This window comes from Salvelinus fontinalis, chromosome 7 (assembly GCF_029448725.1).
Source record: "Salvelinus fontinalis isolate EN_2023a chromosome 7, ASM2944872v1, whole genome shotgun sequence".
NCBI lineage: Eukaryota > Metazoa > Chordata > Actinopteri > Salmoniformes > Salmonidae > Salvelinus > Salvelinus fontinalis.
In genome coordinates this window covers 46,250,560-46,265,731 of record NC_074671.1, presented here as the reverse complement: position 1 = coordinate 46,265,731, position 15,172 = coordinate 46,250,560, and the positions used below count along the sequence as shown (strand labels likewise).

The 15,172-nt window shown below is 39.3% G+C and overlaps 2 protein-coding genes across 8 annotated transcripts in view; one reads left to right on the top strand and one right to left on the bottom strand.

Moving 5' to 3' along the window:
* Positions 1-1,210: 1,210 nt before the first annotated feature.
* LOC129859532 (quinone oxidoreductase-like protein 1) lies at positions 1,211-7,835 on the bottom strand. 2 transcript variants are annotated; one of them, XM_055929401.1, is made up of 13 exons: positions 7,465-7,835; positions 7,267-7,344; positions 6,952-7,024; positions 6,780-6,824; positions 6,509-6,577; positions 6,210-6,343; positions 5,932-6,043; positions 5,521-5,541; positions 5,297-5,395; positions 4,939-5,051; positions 2,861-2,966; positions 2,642-2,687; positions 1,211-2,035 (listed from the first exon to the last, which is right to left on the bottom strand). In XM_055929401.1, exons 1-13 carry the CDS (start codon positions 7,528-7,530, stop codon positions 1,936-1,938), a joined length of 1,062 nt encoding a protein of 353 aa, XP_055785376.1. In that variant the 5' UTR covers positions 7,531-7,835; the 3' UTR covers positions 1,211-1,935. The 2 variants fall into 2 exon arrangements, with proteins under 2 accessions (XP_055785376.1, XP_055785377.1); XM_055929402.1 differs by lacking the exon at positions 5,521-5,541 and having other exon boundaries at positions 7,465-7,834.
* Positions 7,836-8,022: 187 nt separating this feature from the next.
* The window catches only part of LOC129859531 (intersectin-1-like), a 60,637-nt gene continuing 53,487 nt past the window's right edge, over positions 8,023-15,172 (top strand). For 3 of the 6 annotated variants that reach the window (XM_055929399.1, XM_055929397.1, XM_055929400.1), the window contains exon 1: positions 8,023-8,200. The gene's annotated coding sequence lies outside the window, so the exon portion shown is untranslated. The remainder of the gene's footprint in view (positions 8,201-15,172) is intronic. The other 3 variants (XM_055929396.1, XM_055929398.1, XM_055929395.1) reach the window with 1 other exon arrangement.

Here is a 15,172-nt window from a genome sequence, read left to right as displayed (position 1 = left end):
CAAAGAGCGAAGCAGAAAAGCTAAGAGTTGCACTTGACATCTATGGCTATAATTGGGTTAAGTTATTCTCCATTGGCCACTTTAGCAGATGCTTGCACCTACAGATGTAGCGGAGCAAGCTTATTTAGGTTTTTGCTGATGAGCTGATTCTAGGATCTGACAATGAGCTTGTTTTGAAATTGTGAGGCTTTATCCTCCTCGTTTTTCCAGATATCACAACTAACCGAGAGAGCAGACGAGTCTCTCAAGGAACAGCTGGCTGTGCTGGAATGTCTACGACGAAAGGAGCAAGGAATTCTGGGTCTTGACCAGGAAATTCTGCAGAGTCTTCAGAAACAATTGTTGCCAAGCAGACAGAACAGCATGCACAACTTAGTATGATGTTCCAGAACCGGTCACTTTATCTATCACAGGCTATGCTTCTATGAGGAGACTACCATGTCTGTTTCATTATCAGTGCAGGGGAAGTGGCCCACCAAAAGGACACTGTCACAAGAATGTTTCCATTAACTTGTCCAGTGATTACATTTGTTCAAAGACATCAGGGGTGCGCTAAGTTCGCTTGAACATTTGCAGAAGAGTTTGTACTGAATGTTTGTACTGAACATTTTCCCAAAGCTTTTTTGTATGTTATTGAACACTTTGAAGTGGGTTTGCCATGGTGTGGATTGAAGCAACGAGTGACGTATTTAAAAGACAGCGGTGCATTTTGAACCCACACCCCTCCATGTTTTTTTTCAACTGGTCGTTCAGTACAGCACGGTTTCTGTTCCGTTCCGTACTGAACGTAGCCCTGTTAACTCTGGCCAATCACAGTGAGGGTTACCTGAGGACATTGTGTTGACTGGAAGGACAAACTATTTGGAAGTGACCTGTCTCTCAACACTTCTGATATGCCCTCAGAGAGTGGTACAGGTGGACAATGGTATCTCTCCAATCCCGGAAAGCCTCAACTAACAGGACATTGCTGTTTCCCCACCTTAGATTAATCATTTAGTGAGAATTTCTCTGGTCACAAATGACACATGAAAAGCACAGTTGCAGTTTATGTAGAATTCAAGTTGGGTCATGTTCAGTAAGACACCAAACTGAAAACATTTTTCAAACAAGGTTCTAGAGATGTCTGTTGCGAAAGGATTTGCTACTGTGTGTCCTACTAAACATGCCACTAATGTTTTTCTCTGTTGGAGGCTGTAAAAAATGACCATGCTTGAGGATTACCCAAAGGTTTTTAATAAAAAGACAAGCCGCAATGTGCTGAATGTAATTACACTAAGCAGAGCAAACATTTAGATATCCATCTCATTTGATATGTTTTGATCAACTCAAACTGACACTGAGCACATATTTACATTGTATTGGAATGACTGGCAAGTACTTTACACCACCGATTAAGTTGTACTTTAAAGTATTTTACATAAGTTGTTTTTTGGGGTATCTGTACTATTACTTCACTACATTCCTATAGAAAATATTGTACTTTTTATTCCATTCATTTTCCCTTCCAACCCCCAAAAAACTGGTTACATTTTGAACGCTGAGCAGGACAGAAAAAAAAAAAAAGTGAAATTCACACACTTATCAAGAGAACACGTGGTCATCCCTACTGCCTATGCTCTGGCGGACTCACTAAACACATGCATCTTTTGTAAATAATGTCTGAGTGTGCCCCTGGCTATCCTTAGGAATTTGAATTTATACTTTTGATAATTAAATACATTTAAAACCCAAATACTTTTAGACATACTCAAGTTGAATTTTACTGGGTGACTTAATGGAGTAACTTTCTATTAAGGTATCTTTACTATTACTCAAGTATGACAATTGGGTACATTTTCCACCACTGCTGGCCACAAATACATAGAAAATATGAGAGGCAGAATTTGGGAGCCTGTCTTTGACAAGGGGAATGCAGGACCAGAGTGTCTGTCCGCCTCAGAGTTGAATAACCAACCTCTTCCGGACTTGTTTCTTTTGCACCATCTCCATGGAAACTGTGGCATCATACAAAGGCACTGGGTCCTCTAGCTGGGGCCTGCATAAGACAAAGTGCAAAGTGAGCGCTGTCCACCAGGATAAACAAACTCAAACGTTCCAATATCAAACGTACAGTATAACCATGCTTATTCAACATTTTTTTACTTATTTTTCACCCCTCTTTCGTGATATCCAAATTGATAGTGACAGTCTTGTCCCATTGCTGCAACTCCCATACACTCGGGAGAGGCAAAGGTCGAGAGCCATGTGTCCTCCGAAACACAACCCTGCCAAGCCGCACTGCTTCTTGACACACTGCTCGCTTAACCTGGAAGCCAGCTGCATCAATGTGTCGGAGAAAACACTGTACAGCTGGCAACCGAAGTCAGCGTGCATGCGCCCAGCCCGCCACAAGGAGTCGATAGGTCAAGGACATCCCTGCCGGCCAAACCCTCCCCCAACCCGGACAACACTGGGCCAATTGTGCGCCACCTCATGGGTCTCCCGATCGCAGCCAGCTGCGACACAGCCTGGGATCGAACCCAGTCTGTAATGACGCTTCAAGCTATGCGATGCAGCGCCTTAGACTCCTGTGCCACTCGGGAGGCCCTTGCTTATTCACACTTGCACTGCACATACACTCATTATTGCAGTTCTGCTATACCTTAAGGTCCCAGTGGAAAGCTTCTCCACTATATCCTTCATGATGTCTGAAAAGGAGCATGTAAGGTTAACATGTAACACAATAGCAATTATATTATCCATGCTCAACCCCTTATCAGATTTATTTTAATATGTTTGATTTCAATGAACTATGGTTAGATTTTAAATTCCTGCCCCCTCCAGAGGCTGACCCAGAGGGGCTGGGTAGGCTAAAGGATACGGAGGTACCTCCCCTGGCGGGCACTGGATGCCCCCCACACCTCCTCGTTGAGGAAGGACAGGGAGGCGGCCTTCAGGAAGAGGCTGCGGCTATCTGGAGGGTCCAGCTGAGAAACAGAAGAGAGACGAGCTCAGATTAAACCCCAAACAAAAGACGTTGTGTACAAACTTGAGCAAATCCACTTGAAGGTCAATGGGAAGGCTGCGATAAATACAGTTGAAGTTTACATACACTTAGGTTGGAGTCATAAAACTAGTTTTTCAACCACTCCACAAATTTCTTGTTAACAAATTAAAGTTTTGGCAAGTTGGTTAGGACATCTACTTTGTGCATGACACAAGTAATTTTTCCAACAATTGTTTAGACAGATTATTTCACTTATAATTCACTTTATCACAATTCCAGTGGGTCAGAAGTTTACATACACTAAATTGACTGTGCCTTTAAACAGTTTGGAGAATTCCAGAAAATGTCATGGCTTTAGAAGCTTCTAATAGGCTAATTGACATCATTTGAGTCAATTGGAGGTGTACCTGTGGATGAATTTCAAGGCCTACCTCAAATTCAGTGCCTCTTTGCTTGACATCATGGGAAACTCAACAAAAAAAAAAACAGCCAAGACCGCAGGAAAAAAATAAAATTGTAGACCTCCACAAGTCTGGTTCGTCCTTGGGAGCAATTCCAAATGCCTGAAGGTACCACGTTCATCTGTACAAACAATAGTACGCAAGTATAAACACCATGGGACCACGCAGCCATCATACCGCTCAGGAAGGAGACGCGTTCTGTCTCCTAGAGATGAGCGTACTATGGTGCGAAAAGTGCAAATCAATCCCAGAACGACAGCAAAGGACCTTGAGAAGATGCTGGAGGAAACAGGTACAAAAGTATCTATAGCCACAGTAAACGAGTTCTATATCGACATAACCTGAAAGGCCGCTCAGCAAGGAAGAAGCCACTGCTCCAAAACCGCCATAAAAAAGCTACCCTACGGTTTGCAACTGCACATGGGGACAAAGATTGTACTTTTTGGAGAAATGTCCTCTGGTCTGATGAAACAGAAATAGAACTGTTTGGCCATAATGACCATCGTTATGTTTGCAGGGAAAAGGGGGAGGCCTGCAAGCAAAAGAACACCATCCCAACCGTGAAGCACGGGGGTGGCAGCATCATGTTGCAGCTTGGTGTTTTGCTGCAGATGGCTTCACGAGGAAGGAAAATGATGTGGATATATTGAAGCAACATCAAGACAGTCAGGAAGTTAAAGCTTGGTCGCAAACGGGTCTTCCAAATGGACAATGATCCCAAGCATATTTCCAAAATGATTTAAGGACTAGAAAGTCATGGTATTGCAGTGGCCACCAAAAAGCCCTGACATCAATCCTATAAAAGATTTGTGGGCAGAACTGAAAAAGCGTGTGCGAGCAAGGAGGCCTACAAACCTGAATCAGTTACTCCAGCTCTGTCAGGAGGAATGTGCCAAAATTCACCCAGATTATTGTGGGAAGCTTGTGGAAGGATACCCAAAACACTTGACCCAAGTTAAACAATTTAAAGGCAATGCTACCAAATACTAATTGAGTGTATGTAAACTTCTGACCCACTGGGAATGTGATGAAAGAAATAAAAGCTGAAATAATTCTCTACTATTATTCTGACATTTCACAATCTTAAAATAAAAAGTGGTGATCCTAACTGACCTAAAACAGGGATTTTTTACTAGGATTAAATGTCAGGAATTTTGAAAAATGGAGTTAAAATGTATTTGGCTAAGATGTATGTAAACTTCCAACTTCAACTGTACACATTATTACAGGAAACACCATTAACCCAGATCTCTTCACTCCTCCCAACATAACATTGGCAGTGTGCATGGTCTGTTTGTTTGCAGTATGTTTAACATCTCAGAAAGCACACATTAACAAGCTGTAACAAACAATATTTCAATCACCCATTGTATGTATGATTGTGACAAGTAGTGATGAATAAATCTTATCATATGATGACTAGTGGAACTGAACTGCCAAATGGCTGCTCTAATCCAACACGAATGGATGGAATACTTGACTGCAGTCTACCTGCAGGTTTTGCTCAGTTGTAACCCAGTGACCTCCGACCCCGAGCAGGGTGATGATGTCATGCTTGTAGGGCAGAAGACACCTGGCCTCTGGCTCCTCCTCATGCAATCTCACTGGAGGAACCACACACACAACACACACAATAACTTTGAAGGACACCTCTTAAGCTTGTGTCAGGGGTATAAAAACAGGGCACAACAGTGACTCCATTTCCCTTCCATTCCTGTTACAAACCTTTACCGTTGTTTTAAAATACAAAATCCCAGAAGCACACACACACAGCACTACGATTCATGTTAGACAAAGCTAGCTAGCATAATGGATAACAACAACCTACGGGCCTACATTGGCTTCTTACCTCCAGAGTCAATGACAATGTCCACCCCTAGACCGCCCGTCTCTTCCAAACAGGAATCCACCAGGTCCACCTTGGCATCCCACACACCTATCACTCTGGCTAGACACAGGACAGGGAAAATCCTTATGAAGGCTACACGCCAAACAGTGTTCCAACAATAAATAAGCATTTTTGGTACTCCATTTCCATTGACCTCCAAGGGGACACACACACACAAGACTTACCTACAAGAGACTCTCGCACTCCTAGAATGCGTGATTTGAGTCAAAGAGTGACAGAGGTAAGAGTGGTAAGAGCGGAGAATGAGACAGAGGAAACAGAGAGCATAGACTAGGATGAAATACTACGGGCTAGTTTCCCAGGGAATTTCCATCTAGCATGCTTTTCAGTCCAGGACTCTGCTTAACCTGTGACTGAGAAACCGGCCCTGTGCGTTGCTGTCAGAACTTTACTACTGTATTTTTCATGATGAGAGTGGTTTAGGTAACTGATAATAACGCTGTCTCTTCACATCCATTAATACCCGGCTGCATCAATTTACAATCCTCAACTTCCAACATCTTCTCTACTGTGACACCGCTACTCTATTTACACACACACACACACACACACGTTGGCCCCCTCCATGTTCTCACCGATGCTGGGCCGAAGCTGCTCCAGGAACTTCTGGTCTTCGGAGGACAGAGCTGACGCCAGGACTTTAACCCCATGGTAGTGGGCCAGCTGGATGGACAGAACTCCAAAGGGCTGAAAGGCATAAACACAGCCAAAATAGCAGTTAGTAGTCTTGTTCTCTTAAAGAGAATGTGTGCTAGTATTAAGATTCTTTTCTGCCATCTTGTGATGTCCAATTATGGATTTCTACAGTGCCATTGAAGGCTCAGATGAGGGGCCACTATGGGGAAATACCTACACTGGCTCCATCCAGCACCAGCAGTGTGTGTCCGGATGCCATACGGGCTAGGGTATGGAGGGCTGTATAGGCCCGGAGTCCATCCCGAATGGCCCCTGCCACCTCGACCCATCTCAATTTCTCTGGCTTCTGCACTGGTGAACGAACACAAATGTCACTAATTTATTGCAGAAGAAACAATTACTTAATTTGTACCATCAAATCCCTTTATTCCTTTGTTAATTTGAACCAACAAATGCTAATAGATGCGATAGATGTACTCTAGCGTAACACTTGGATTTTGGACATGTGCAACATACCAAGATGATTCTCGTTGATGACAACAGCATCGCACAAACCAGACATCGCTGTATCCAAGGGCAGAATTCCTGTCATGCGAAAGAAGGGAAAAGCAAAGCCTAGATAAATATACCATGGTCATATCCAAAAATTATAAATGGGAAGGGTCTTTCAATAGGTTATCGGGAACATTGCCGTTGACAATGTCAAAATCATCAAAATAGGGGGATGTTTTGAAGCTCTATGATTTATCCTTATGTAGCAGGTTCAGATCCCATCTGTAACATTTACCTACAACTTCATCATCAGGTTGGAAAAAGGTCACCTTAGGCCCAACTGAAGACAGAACAAAAATATTGCAAATGATTAAAGGTTTGTTCCAAAAATATAGTACATTGTGAAATAGTACATCAAAGTGATAAACAAGGTCAATTACAATCCATGAAGTGGATATCCTGTTTACCTTGGAGGACGATCCCAACAATCTCCCTCCCTACTGGCACCAGGTCCCTTTGGAACTTTAGATCCTCATGGAGCTAACCAGAGGAGAGAGGGTAAGGAAATGTGACAAGTAGCCCATACAGCCATATATGATGTGTGGTCAGGTAAGGTAGGCCTGTTTTTTTACAAATAAAACAGGTCTGATAGTTATTTTAAGCAGCATATCGAAAGTGACAACAGTAAGTCTTGTCCATTATGACTGAGACAGTAGGGCTATTGCTATGTCTATATAGTCAACACTGACAATGCAATGAGTATAACACACATTTACACTTACTTTTAAATCCAGTGGACTAAGGGCACATGCCTTCACTTGCACTTTGACCTGGTTGCTACCGAGGGCACTGGGTACATTCTGTGACATGTTGAAAAGACAATCAGTGAGTTTGTCAGACAGCCAACTATGAGCCTTCCTGCTAAAAGTGTTGGCATGCTAGACTAAGGCGATAGCTTCATTATTATGCTGGCCACTCACCGTTTCCTGGATGACAAATTTCGCCTCTGCAGCGGTTTCACCCACTTTACAGTAAAGCCCTTTCATGGTGGAAAAACTGTCAATATGCAGGTGCAATTCACGTGCAATTAGAGCAACTAACGTCAGTTGGCAATGCTTTGTTTAACTGTGCATTGAAAGTAGAAACTGTTAAATCATGTCAATGAGTATGCAGATATCTTACAAAACAAATACATGTCATATTGGACATATGATATTAGCTAACGGTCTTCGGTTAAAAGAAAATGGGCAGAAAAATAGCTAACGTCCGCTAACTACGTGCTTCAACTAATATTTGTACTGCTTCCTATAAATCCTCCGTACGCCCAAAAATGTTGATACCGCGAGATTGGTGCCTTCGACTTTTGTTGTATCGCATTCACAGAATTCATTGCCAATCAATGATTATGGTCCAATGGGGCACTTCCATCAAATTTTCCCTATTTGTGATTAGTACAATTTTACGTCGATCATATTATATCGTTCGCTGATTGGCTCGATATTGCAGACGCTCAGAAAACTCAACATCTCGCGGTAGTACCCCATTTTCCAATTTGCGTAGCCTTACGGCGGGCCCTTGGTGGAAGGGAATTTGCAATTACAGGGGAAATATCTCGCTAAATCGACCATTGCAGGGGAATTCATTCAATTTTATCTTATAAGTAACACACAGTTCCTTAGCTTATCAATTACTTAAGAATGGAAAACGAACGATGAGGTAAGAAAAATATGTTAATCAATCAGTAAAAATGTGGAAGAATTGCTTGCTAGCCTAGCTCACGCTAGCTGGTAACAGTGGCTAGTAGGGGGCAGACAAGACGGTCGGTAGGAAATCGCTGCACTGCACTTATCAGCCCATTTCGTGTTATTAGCTAGCTAACCAGTCGTATGCCATTGTATGCATTTTAGTGGATGATGTTTCCAAGGTTCCTTACTTTAGCCAACCAAGTTCATTTGTGTTGAATGTGATGTTAAGCAAGCTATTTAACGTTAGTTAGCAATTATTTACATTAACGTTAGTTAGCAACTAACGTTAGTCGGATTAATCAGACTAATGCACAATTAATTGCTAACGTTAAATTATGTACAGGCTGAAACGTTTGTATGCAAAATCGGGTAAGTGTTCCTTACAAGACAGAATGTTGAATATTTCAACTTAGTTTGTCTATCCCTTCAGCTGCTCTTAATTTGAGACAAAATATCCACAAGAAAGTATTGTTTACCCGACTAGAGAGCAGGTAGTTAGTTACATATATTACTATATTGTTGGGTTCGGCACCGAGGTAATAAAGGTAGTTTATTCGATATTATCTCGTCAATAGATATTGAACCAAGCATTCAGAATTTAACATTTTCATTGTGGCATGCATGGCTCAATAGCTATTGATGAGAGAGAACTGAATATCTAATGTAAAACTAATTTTACCTCGGTTCATTGACAGTTAGCTGGCCAGTTAGCTTGCTACCTAGGTATGCTTTAATTTTAATATTTTGCTTCGCTTCAATAGGAATGTCATGGCCATAGCTTTCTATTTGCAATAGAAAATAAGGCTTTGGACCTAGCCATATCTAACTTTTTCTTTTTTTTGTAGTCTTTATTCTTTTTTAAAATTAATATATATTTTTTTTAAATGTAATTTAAGGGGTGGATCAGCTTAATATTGCGGGAAGAATGTTGCTTCCAGCAATGTAATTGTCTGCATCATTTCCAATCCCCCATATTTTTTTGTAAATATATATATCCATACACGCATGCATACATATACACACATATACATACACATACCTATATAGACATACATACTTTTTTAAAGAATATACCTTTATTATTATTCCCCCCAAACCCTACCACCAATCCCCCAATTGGAGTAAACTAATAAACACTTCTGCTTTTACCTTCAATTTATACATCTTATACACATGTTACAGACAGTCTACTTTACAATAGTTCTCTCTTGTTTGTTCTTAGTCCTTCCTCTGTTTCTAATGTCCATCCAGTTTGATTTCTATTTGTAACTGTGCTATTTCACAAAAGTTCGGAATCTATAAACATTTTACAGATCCCGTATGTTTTACATTGTTTATCTTGTTATTAGTCCCTGCCTTCAGCTCCATTCAACCACTCCCATCTATCTCTCAACATCATCCATTTCGGATTTCTATTTGCCATATATTTTTCAACTGTGCTGTGATGCTTCACAAAATAATTGAACCTTCCTATTCTCATTGCTTCTACAGATTGTAAATTAAAAATATATTTTTTTGCTAAAATAATTATTATATTATTGATTGATTGACTATGGCTTTTCAAATCACCCAGTATTGCTATCTGCAGCGTTAGTTCTAGGCAAATGTTGCAATTCTTCAGCCGTACCTGGACCTGTGACCAAAAACGAGCTACATATGGACAATACCAAAATAAATGATCTAATGACTCCTTCTACTTGCCTCTTTAATTTTTGTGGTAATGCTGCAATTAATTGGTTGTAATTTTGGGTAGAGCAGACATTTCCATATGTCTGTGTTAGCTGCATGTGTGACATTACTCCACCAGTCCTATTTATATCATTCACTAAAATTATACCTTTTTTAAACATTTCTTCGATAAATACAGTTTTTTTTATCAATTAGTATATTTGAATTTAACCACAATATTTGTTGTACTATTTGTTCCGTCCTTTCAGCTGGATTAAACTGAAATTGCAACCAACTTTCTACGGCTTGTTTAAAAAATAAAGATATTTTGGAGATTACACCTGCTCACTTTCGGTTGTTTGAAAAGGAAATAATCTGAATAAAGGGAAAAAGGCCCTTCTTGAACATAGGATGAGACATTCGTACCAAATTACTAGAGAACCAGTTTGGATTTAAGTATAACTATTGTATGACTGATGCCTTTAGTGAGAGATCTAATGCTTTAATATTTAATAATTTCTGCCCTCTGCATTCATATTCATTATATAAATAGGCCCTTTTAATTTTATCTGGCTTGCCGTTCCAAATAAAATTGAATATTTTTTGTTCAGATCATTTAAAAAGCAGGTCACTAGGTGTAGCAAAACCATCAGCAAATAGGTAAACAGTGATATGACTAAAGAGTTAATCAGGGTGATTTTTCCACAAATAGACAGGTATTTTCCTTTCCATGGTAGCAAGATCCTATCTATTTTCGCTAACTTTCTATAAAAAAGTTACTGGCGTGAGATCATTTTCTTTTGGGATTTGTATACCGAGTATGTCCACATCTCCGTCATACCATTTAATTGGTAAACTACATGGTAATGTATAATGCGAAAAAAAAATTGTGATCCAATACGTAAAATGGTACATTTATCATAATTTGGTTTTACTCCAGAGAGGATAGCAAAAGTATCTAGATCCTCTATGAGGCCGTGGAGAGACTCTAATTGTGGTTTTAAAAGAAAACATGAATCATCAGCCTACAATGACGCCTTAGTTTTTATGCCACGGATTTCTAATCCCTTAATATTATTGTTTGATCTAATCTTAACAGCTAACATTTCGATGGCAATAATAAATAGATATGCCGATAGTGGACAACCTTGTTTTCCTCCTCTAGATAGTTTAAAACTTTCTGAGATGTAGCCATTATTTACTATTTTACACCTAGGGTTACTATACATAACTTTAACCCATTTTATAAGAGATTCCCCAAAATTGAAATATTCTCGGCATTTATATATAAACTCCAGTCGTACTTTATCAAAAGCCTTTTCAAAATCAGCTATGAAAACTAGGCCTGGTTTCCCCGATATTTCATAGTATTCTATTGTTTCCCGTACTTGTCTTATATTATCTCCAATGTATAGTCCATGTAAAACACCTGTCTGATTAGGATGAATAATATCTGACAATACTTTTTAAATTCTATGCGCCAAGCATTTTGCTAGGATTATTGCATCACAACACTGAAGTGTAAGAGGTCTCCAATTTTTTTAAATGGACTGGATCTTTATATATACCACTTGGGTCCTGTTTCAGTAATAATGATATCAGACCTTCTTGTTGCGTGTCTGATAATCTACCATTTATATAGGTGTGGTTAAAACAAGCTAATAATGGTCCTTTGAGTATATCAAAAAAAGTTTTGTATACTTCCACTGGTATGCCATCCAGCCCTGGAGTTTTTCCATCCTTAAAGGCCCCGATTGCATCAAGCAGTTCCTCCTCTGTAATTTGGCCTTCACATGAGTCTTTCTGTACAGATGTTAATTTTACATTATTATTATTATTATTAGGGGAAAAATCCATACAATTAGTTTCAGTTAGTGGAGATGGAGGAGCCTGAAACGAAAACATATTCTTAAAGTACTTTACTTCCTCTTTCAAAATATAATTTGGTGAATCATGCATGTTTTTTGGTAGCATTTCTATATTGAAGATTGATAAAGAATTTGGTGCATTTTTCCCCATATTCCATACAGTTCGCTTTATTTTTATAATATATTACACTGGATCTTTCTTGAATAAGTTCCTCCATTTCTTTTTGTTTTTCCTCTAACTTATTCTGTGCCTCTATGGTACCGTTTTTATTGTTATCTAACTGTACTGTTAGTCCTTCAATTTCCTTTGTTAATATGGACTCTTTTGATCTAAATTGCTTTTGTTTTATAGATGAGTACTGAATTGCATGGCCTCTAAAGGCACACTTAAAAGTGTCCCATACAATACGGGGATCTGCTGTACCTATGTTATGTCTGGAAAAAGTCAGTTATAAATTCTTCTGTCCTAGTTCTAAACAATTTATCATCTAGTAGGCTTTGATTAAATTTCCAATATCCTAATATATATGCCAATTATGTGATGATCCAACCGCATTCTGTCCACCATCAACACCTTTTAAAACTTTTGGTGCCAGAGAGAATGGCATAAGAAAGTAGTCAAGACGACTAGCTTGATTAAGCCTCCGCCATGTATTTCTCACAAGGTCAGGGTATTTAAGTCTCCATATATCCACTAATTCCAATATATCCATGACATTCATGATTTCCTTAAGTGCCTGAGGGTGATAGTTTGTAGTGTGATTTCCTTTCCGGTCCATAGAGGTATTTAAGACCGTATTAAAATCTCCCACCATAATAATAGATTCTAGTGTTGCTTGTAGAGTTGATAAATTCTTATATATATTTTCAAAGAAGCTTGCATCATCATTATTCGGACCGTATAGGTTAATAAGCCATATCTGTTTATTGTCCAATAATATATTTAAAATAATCCATATAACTTGAGGATCTGTTTGGACAATTTGCACATTTGGATCAAAATTATTGTTAATTAAAACCATCACCCCTTTTGAATTTCTTTGCCCATGGGAGAAATATATATATATATAATTTTTCCACAAAACTTCATCTAAAACTGTTGAATGGGTTTCCTGTAAACAATAGATATTATATTCCTTCTCTTTTAGCCAGGTAAATACTGATCGTCTTTTCTTATTATCTGCTTGGCCGTTACAATTGTAACTGGCTATACTTATTTCACCACTTACCATAATGAGACACAACTTTCAATTATTTTTATCAAAATATATGTTTGTAAATGTACCATTTAAAAAGTAACATGATGATTGAGTGTCTATATAGCTGTTCCATGATATTTGCATTTCTACTATTCCACCCGCTAAAAGTCCTCCTCATCCTGAGTTGGGTTGTCATCCCAATGCCCGGCAGACCACCCTCGACCTCCTGTCTCCCATAACCCTGAACCAACTGGGATCCATCCTTTGAAAAGAGCACACAGTGCCATTTACCGAATTGAAGTAGATCAAATGCATTTCCATCGCCCTCACCTCAATTTATATTATATATAGCTGTGGATCATCCTCTATTGTCCCTAACATATTTTACTCCTTCGCAACAGTTGTGGGATACACACATACACCCACACACACTCAACCCTTACCCCCGCACAACCATAAGCTCACTTTCAACAATTGCACCAACCCAGAGCCCAACTCAAGATAGGTCTTGATTTACAACAGTTGCAGCTGCATGAGAAGGCCTGCAAGACCGTGCAAAAAATGGGCAAAAATTGAGAGATTTTATTTACCATTGTCACATCCTAGATGATGGAGGTCAGATGTACACCTTTTCCTTGAAACACCCACAATATGGTTACCCGTATTGACCATATTCCCAAGCATCTCCATGCAGTCCGACTTTGATTTTGTGCCACCAGGGTCACAATATGGTACCCCCTCTCTGAATGTCCGAGTGTGACCCCCCTCCCCATGGTTTACTGCAGCTAGTGTTGCCAGCACTGCCACTGCCTGGGTGGGGTCACCCCACTGGCTAGGTACAAGGTCGTCAAGGTTCTCATTAGCAGCTTTGAGAATTTCCTTGTGTAGTATGCTCTCCCTTTAGGGGGCTTTGGCTTTGCAGTACCAACCCTGCCAAGCAGGCTCAGAATCTTGAGGGGGCAGTGCTGCTCTTGGTCTCTGACCTTATTTTGGCTGCAGACCGCTTACAGCAGGCACATAAAACAGTTAGGGACTTCTCCTTAGTATCTGGGTCATTCTGGTGGGTCTCTAGGGTATAGGGTCATGGACCGTACCATTAAAATAGGATCATAAATAAATAATTAGATATAATTTCTTTAAAAAATGTAATTCCCCATGATAGGACAATAATACAATAAATGTATCATTTATTTTAAAACTGTTCCACCATGATAGGACAATAAATAAATAAGATGTATGATTCATTATAAAAGTATATCCATCATCTGAACAACATTGAAAGCCCTCATACCCCGGCTCACAGCAATACATTGGCTCTGGGATATGCAACCATTTCATTACTCACTCACTCAACTTTCCAAACCTAACAAATAAAAATAAACACACACCACACCATCCACATATACTGTGCCTTCTGTTTACTTAGTTTTTATCTTCACTATGTTGAATTAGTGCTTGTGTGTTCAATTAGTTATATGTGAAGATATATAGAAAAGCTACATTTTTTATTTTATTGTTTACAATCCATAACCGGGCTAGAATTGTGTTTATTTTCCTCATCTATGAGAACTTGGTAATTTTTAAAATAATCATGGAGTAGTCTTTGTCTCTGAACAACTGGTTATCAATATATAGTTTATCAACGACGAGAGCTACTCGTTAAACTTTTAATCTATTTTCTTTGAAAATTGGATACAGAACTTTACGCCGTTCTGCAATTTCCTTTGGAAACTGATCATTCATGCCAATTTTCCTCAGAAAGGCTTCCCTCAGAACGGTGTTCTCCTTTTAATTTCATTCATTTCGGTTTCAATCTTATTGACTGTCCCTTTTAGCTTGTGTGTTTCCTTCTCCAATGTCGCAGCTTTTTCATCACTCATCTCGAGGCTTGCCTTCAACTCTTTTATATCCTTACTAACTAATTCAAGTATACCCAGTTTGTCATTTATTGATTTTAACAGATCGGTTTCGACCTTTACCATTCCCGGTGGTGAAAATATTAAATTGTCTGTCTGTAGAAGTGTCACGTTTCCGTTTTGAAATCGGTTCCCCTGTCTTACTTTCCGTCATGTTTGCGTGTTGCTTGTTTTCGTAATATTTGTCGATAAATGTCTCTAGTCTTAAGACTTGTTTTGTGTTATTATCCAGATTGAAGGTTATCACCCACCAGATTATGTAGTACTAATATTTTAGTCTATTTTGCCCATA

What these genes read in the sequence shown, in the direction of transcription:
- LOC129859532 (XM_055929401.1), bottom strand. Translation starts at nt 7,530, where the DNA reads ATGAAAGGGCTTTACTGTAAAGTGGGTGAAACCGCTGCAGAGGCGAAA. An exon ending in TGTTGGGATCGTCCTCCAAG is followed by an intron (nt 6,825 to 6,951) that starts GTAAACAGGATA and finishes TTCTGTCTTCAG; the next exon opens with TTGGGCCTAAGGTGACCTTT. An exon ending in GCAGCTTCGGCCCAGCATCG is followed by an intron (nt 5,542 to 5,931) that starts GTGAGAACATGG and finishes CACGCATTCTAG; the next exon opens with GAGTGCGAGAGTCTCTTGTA.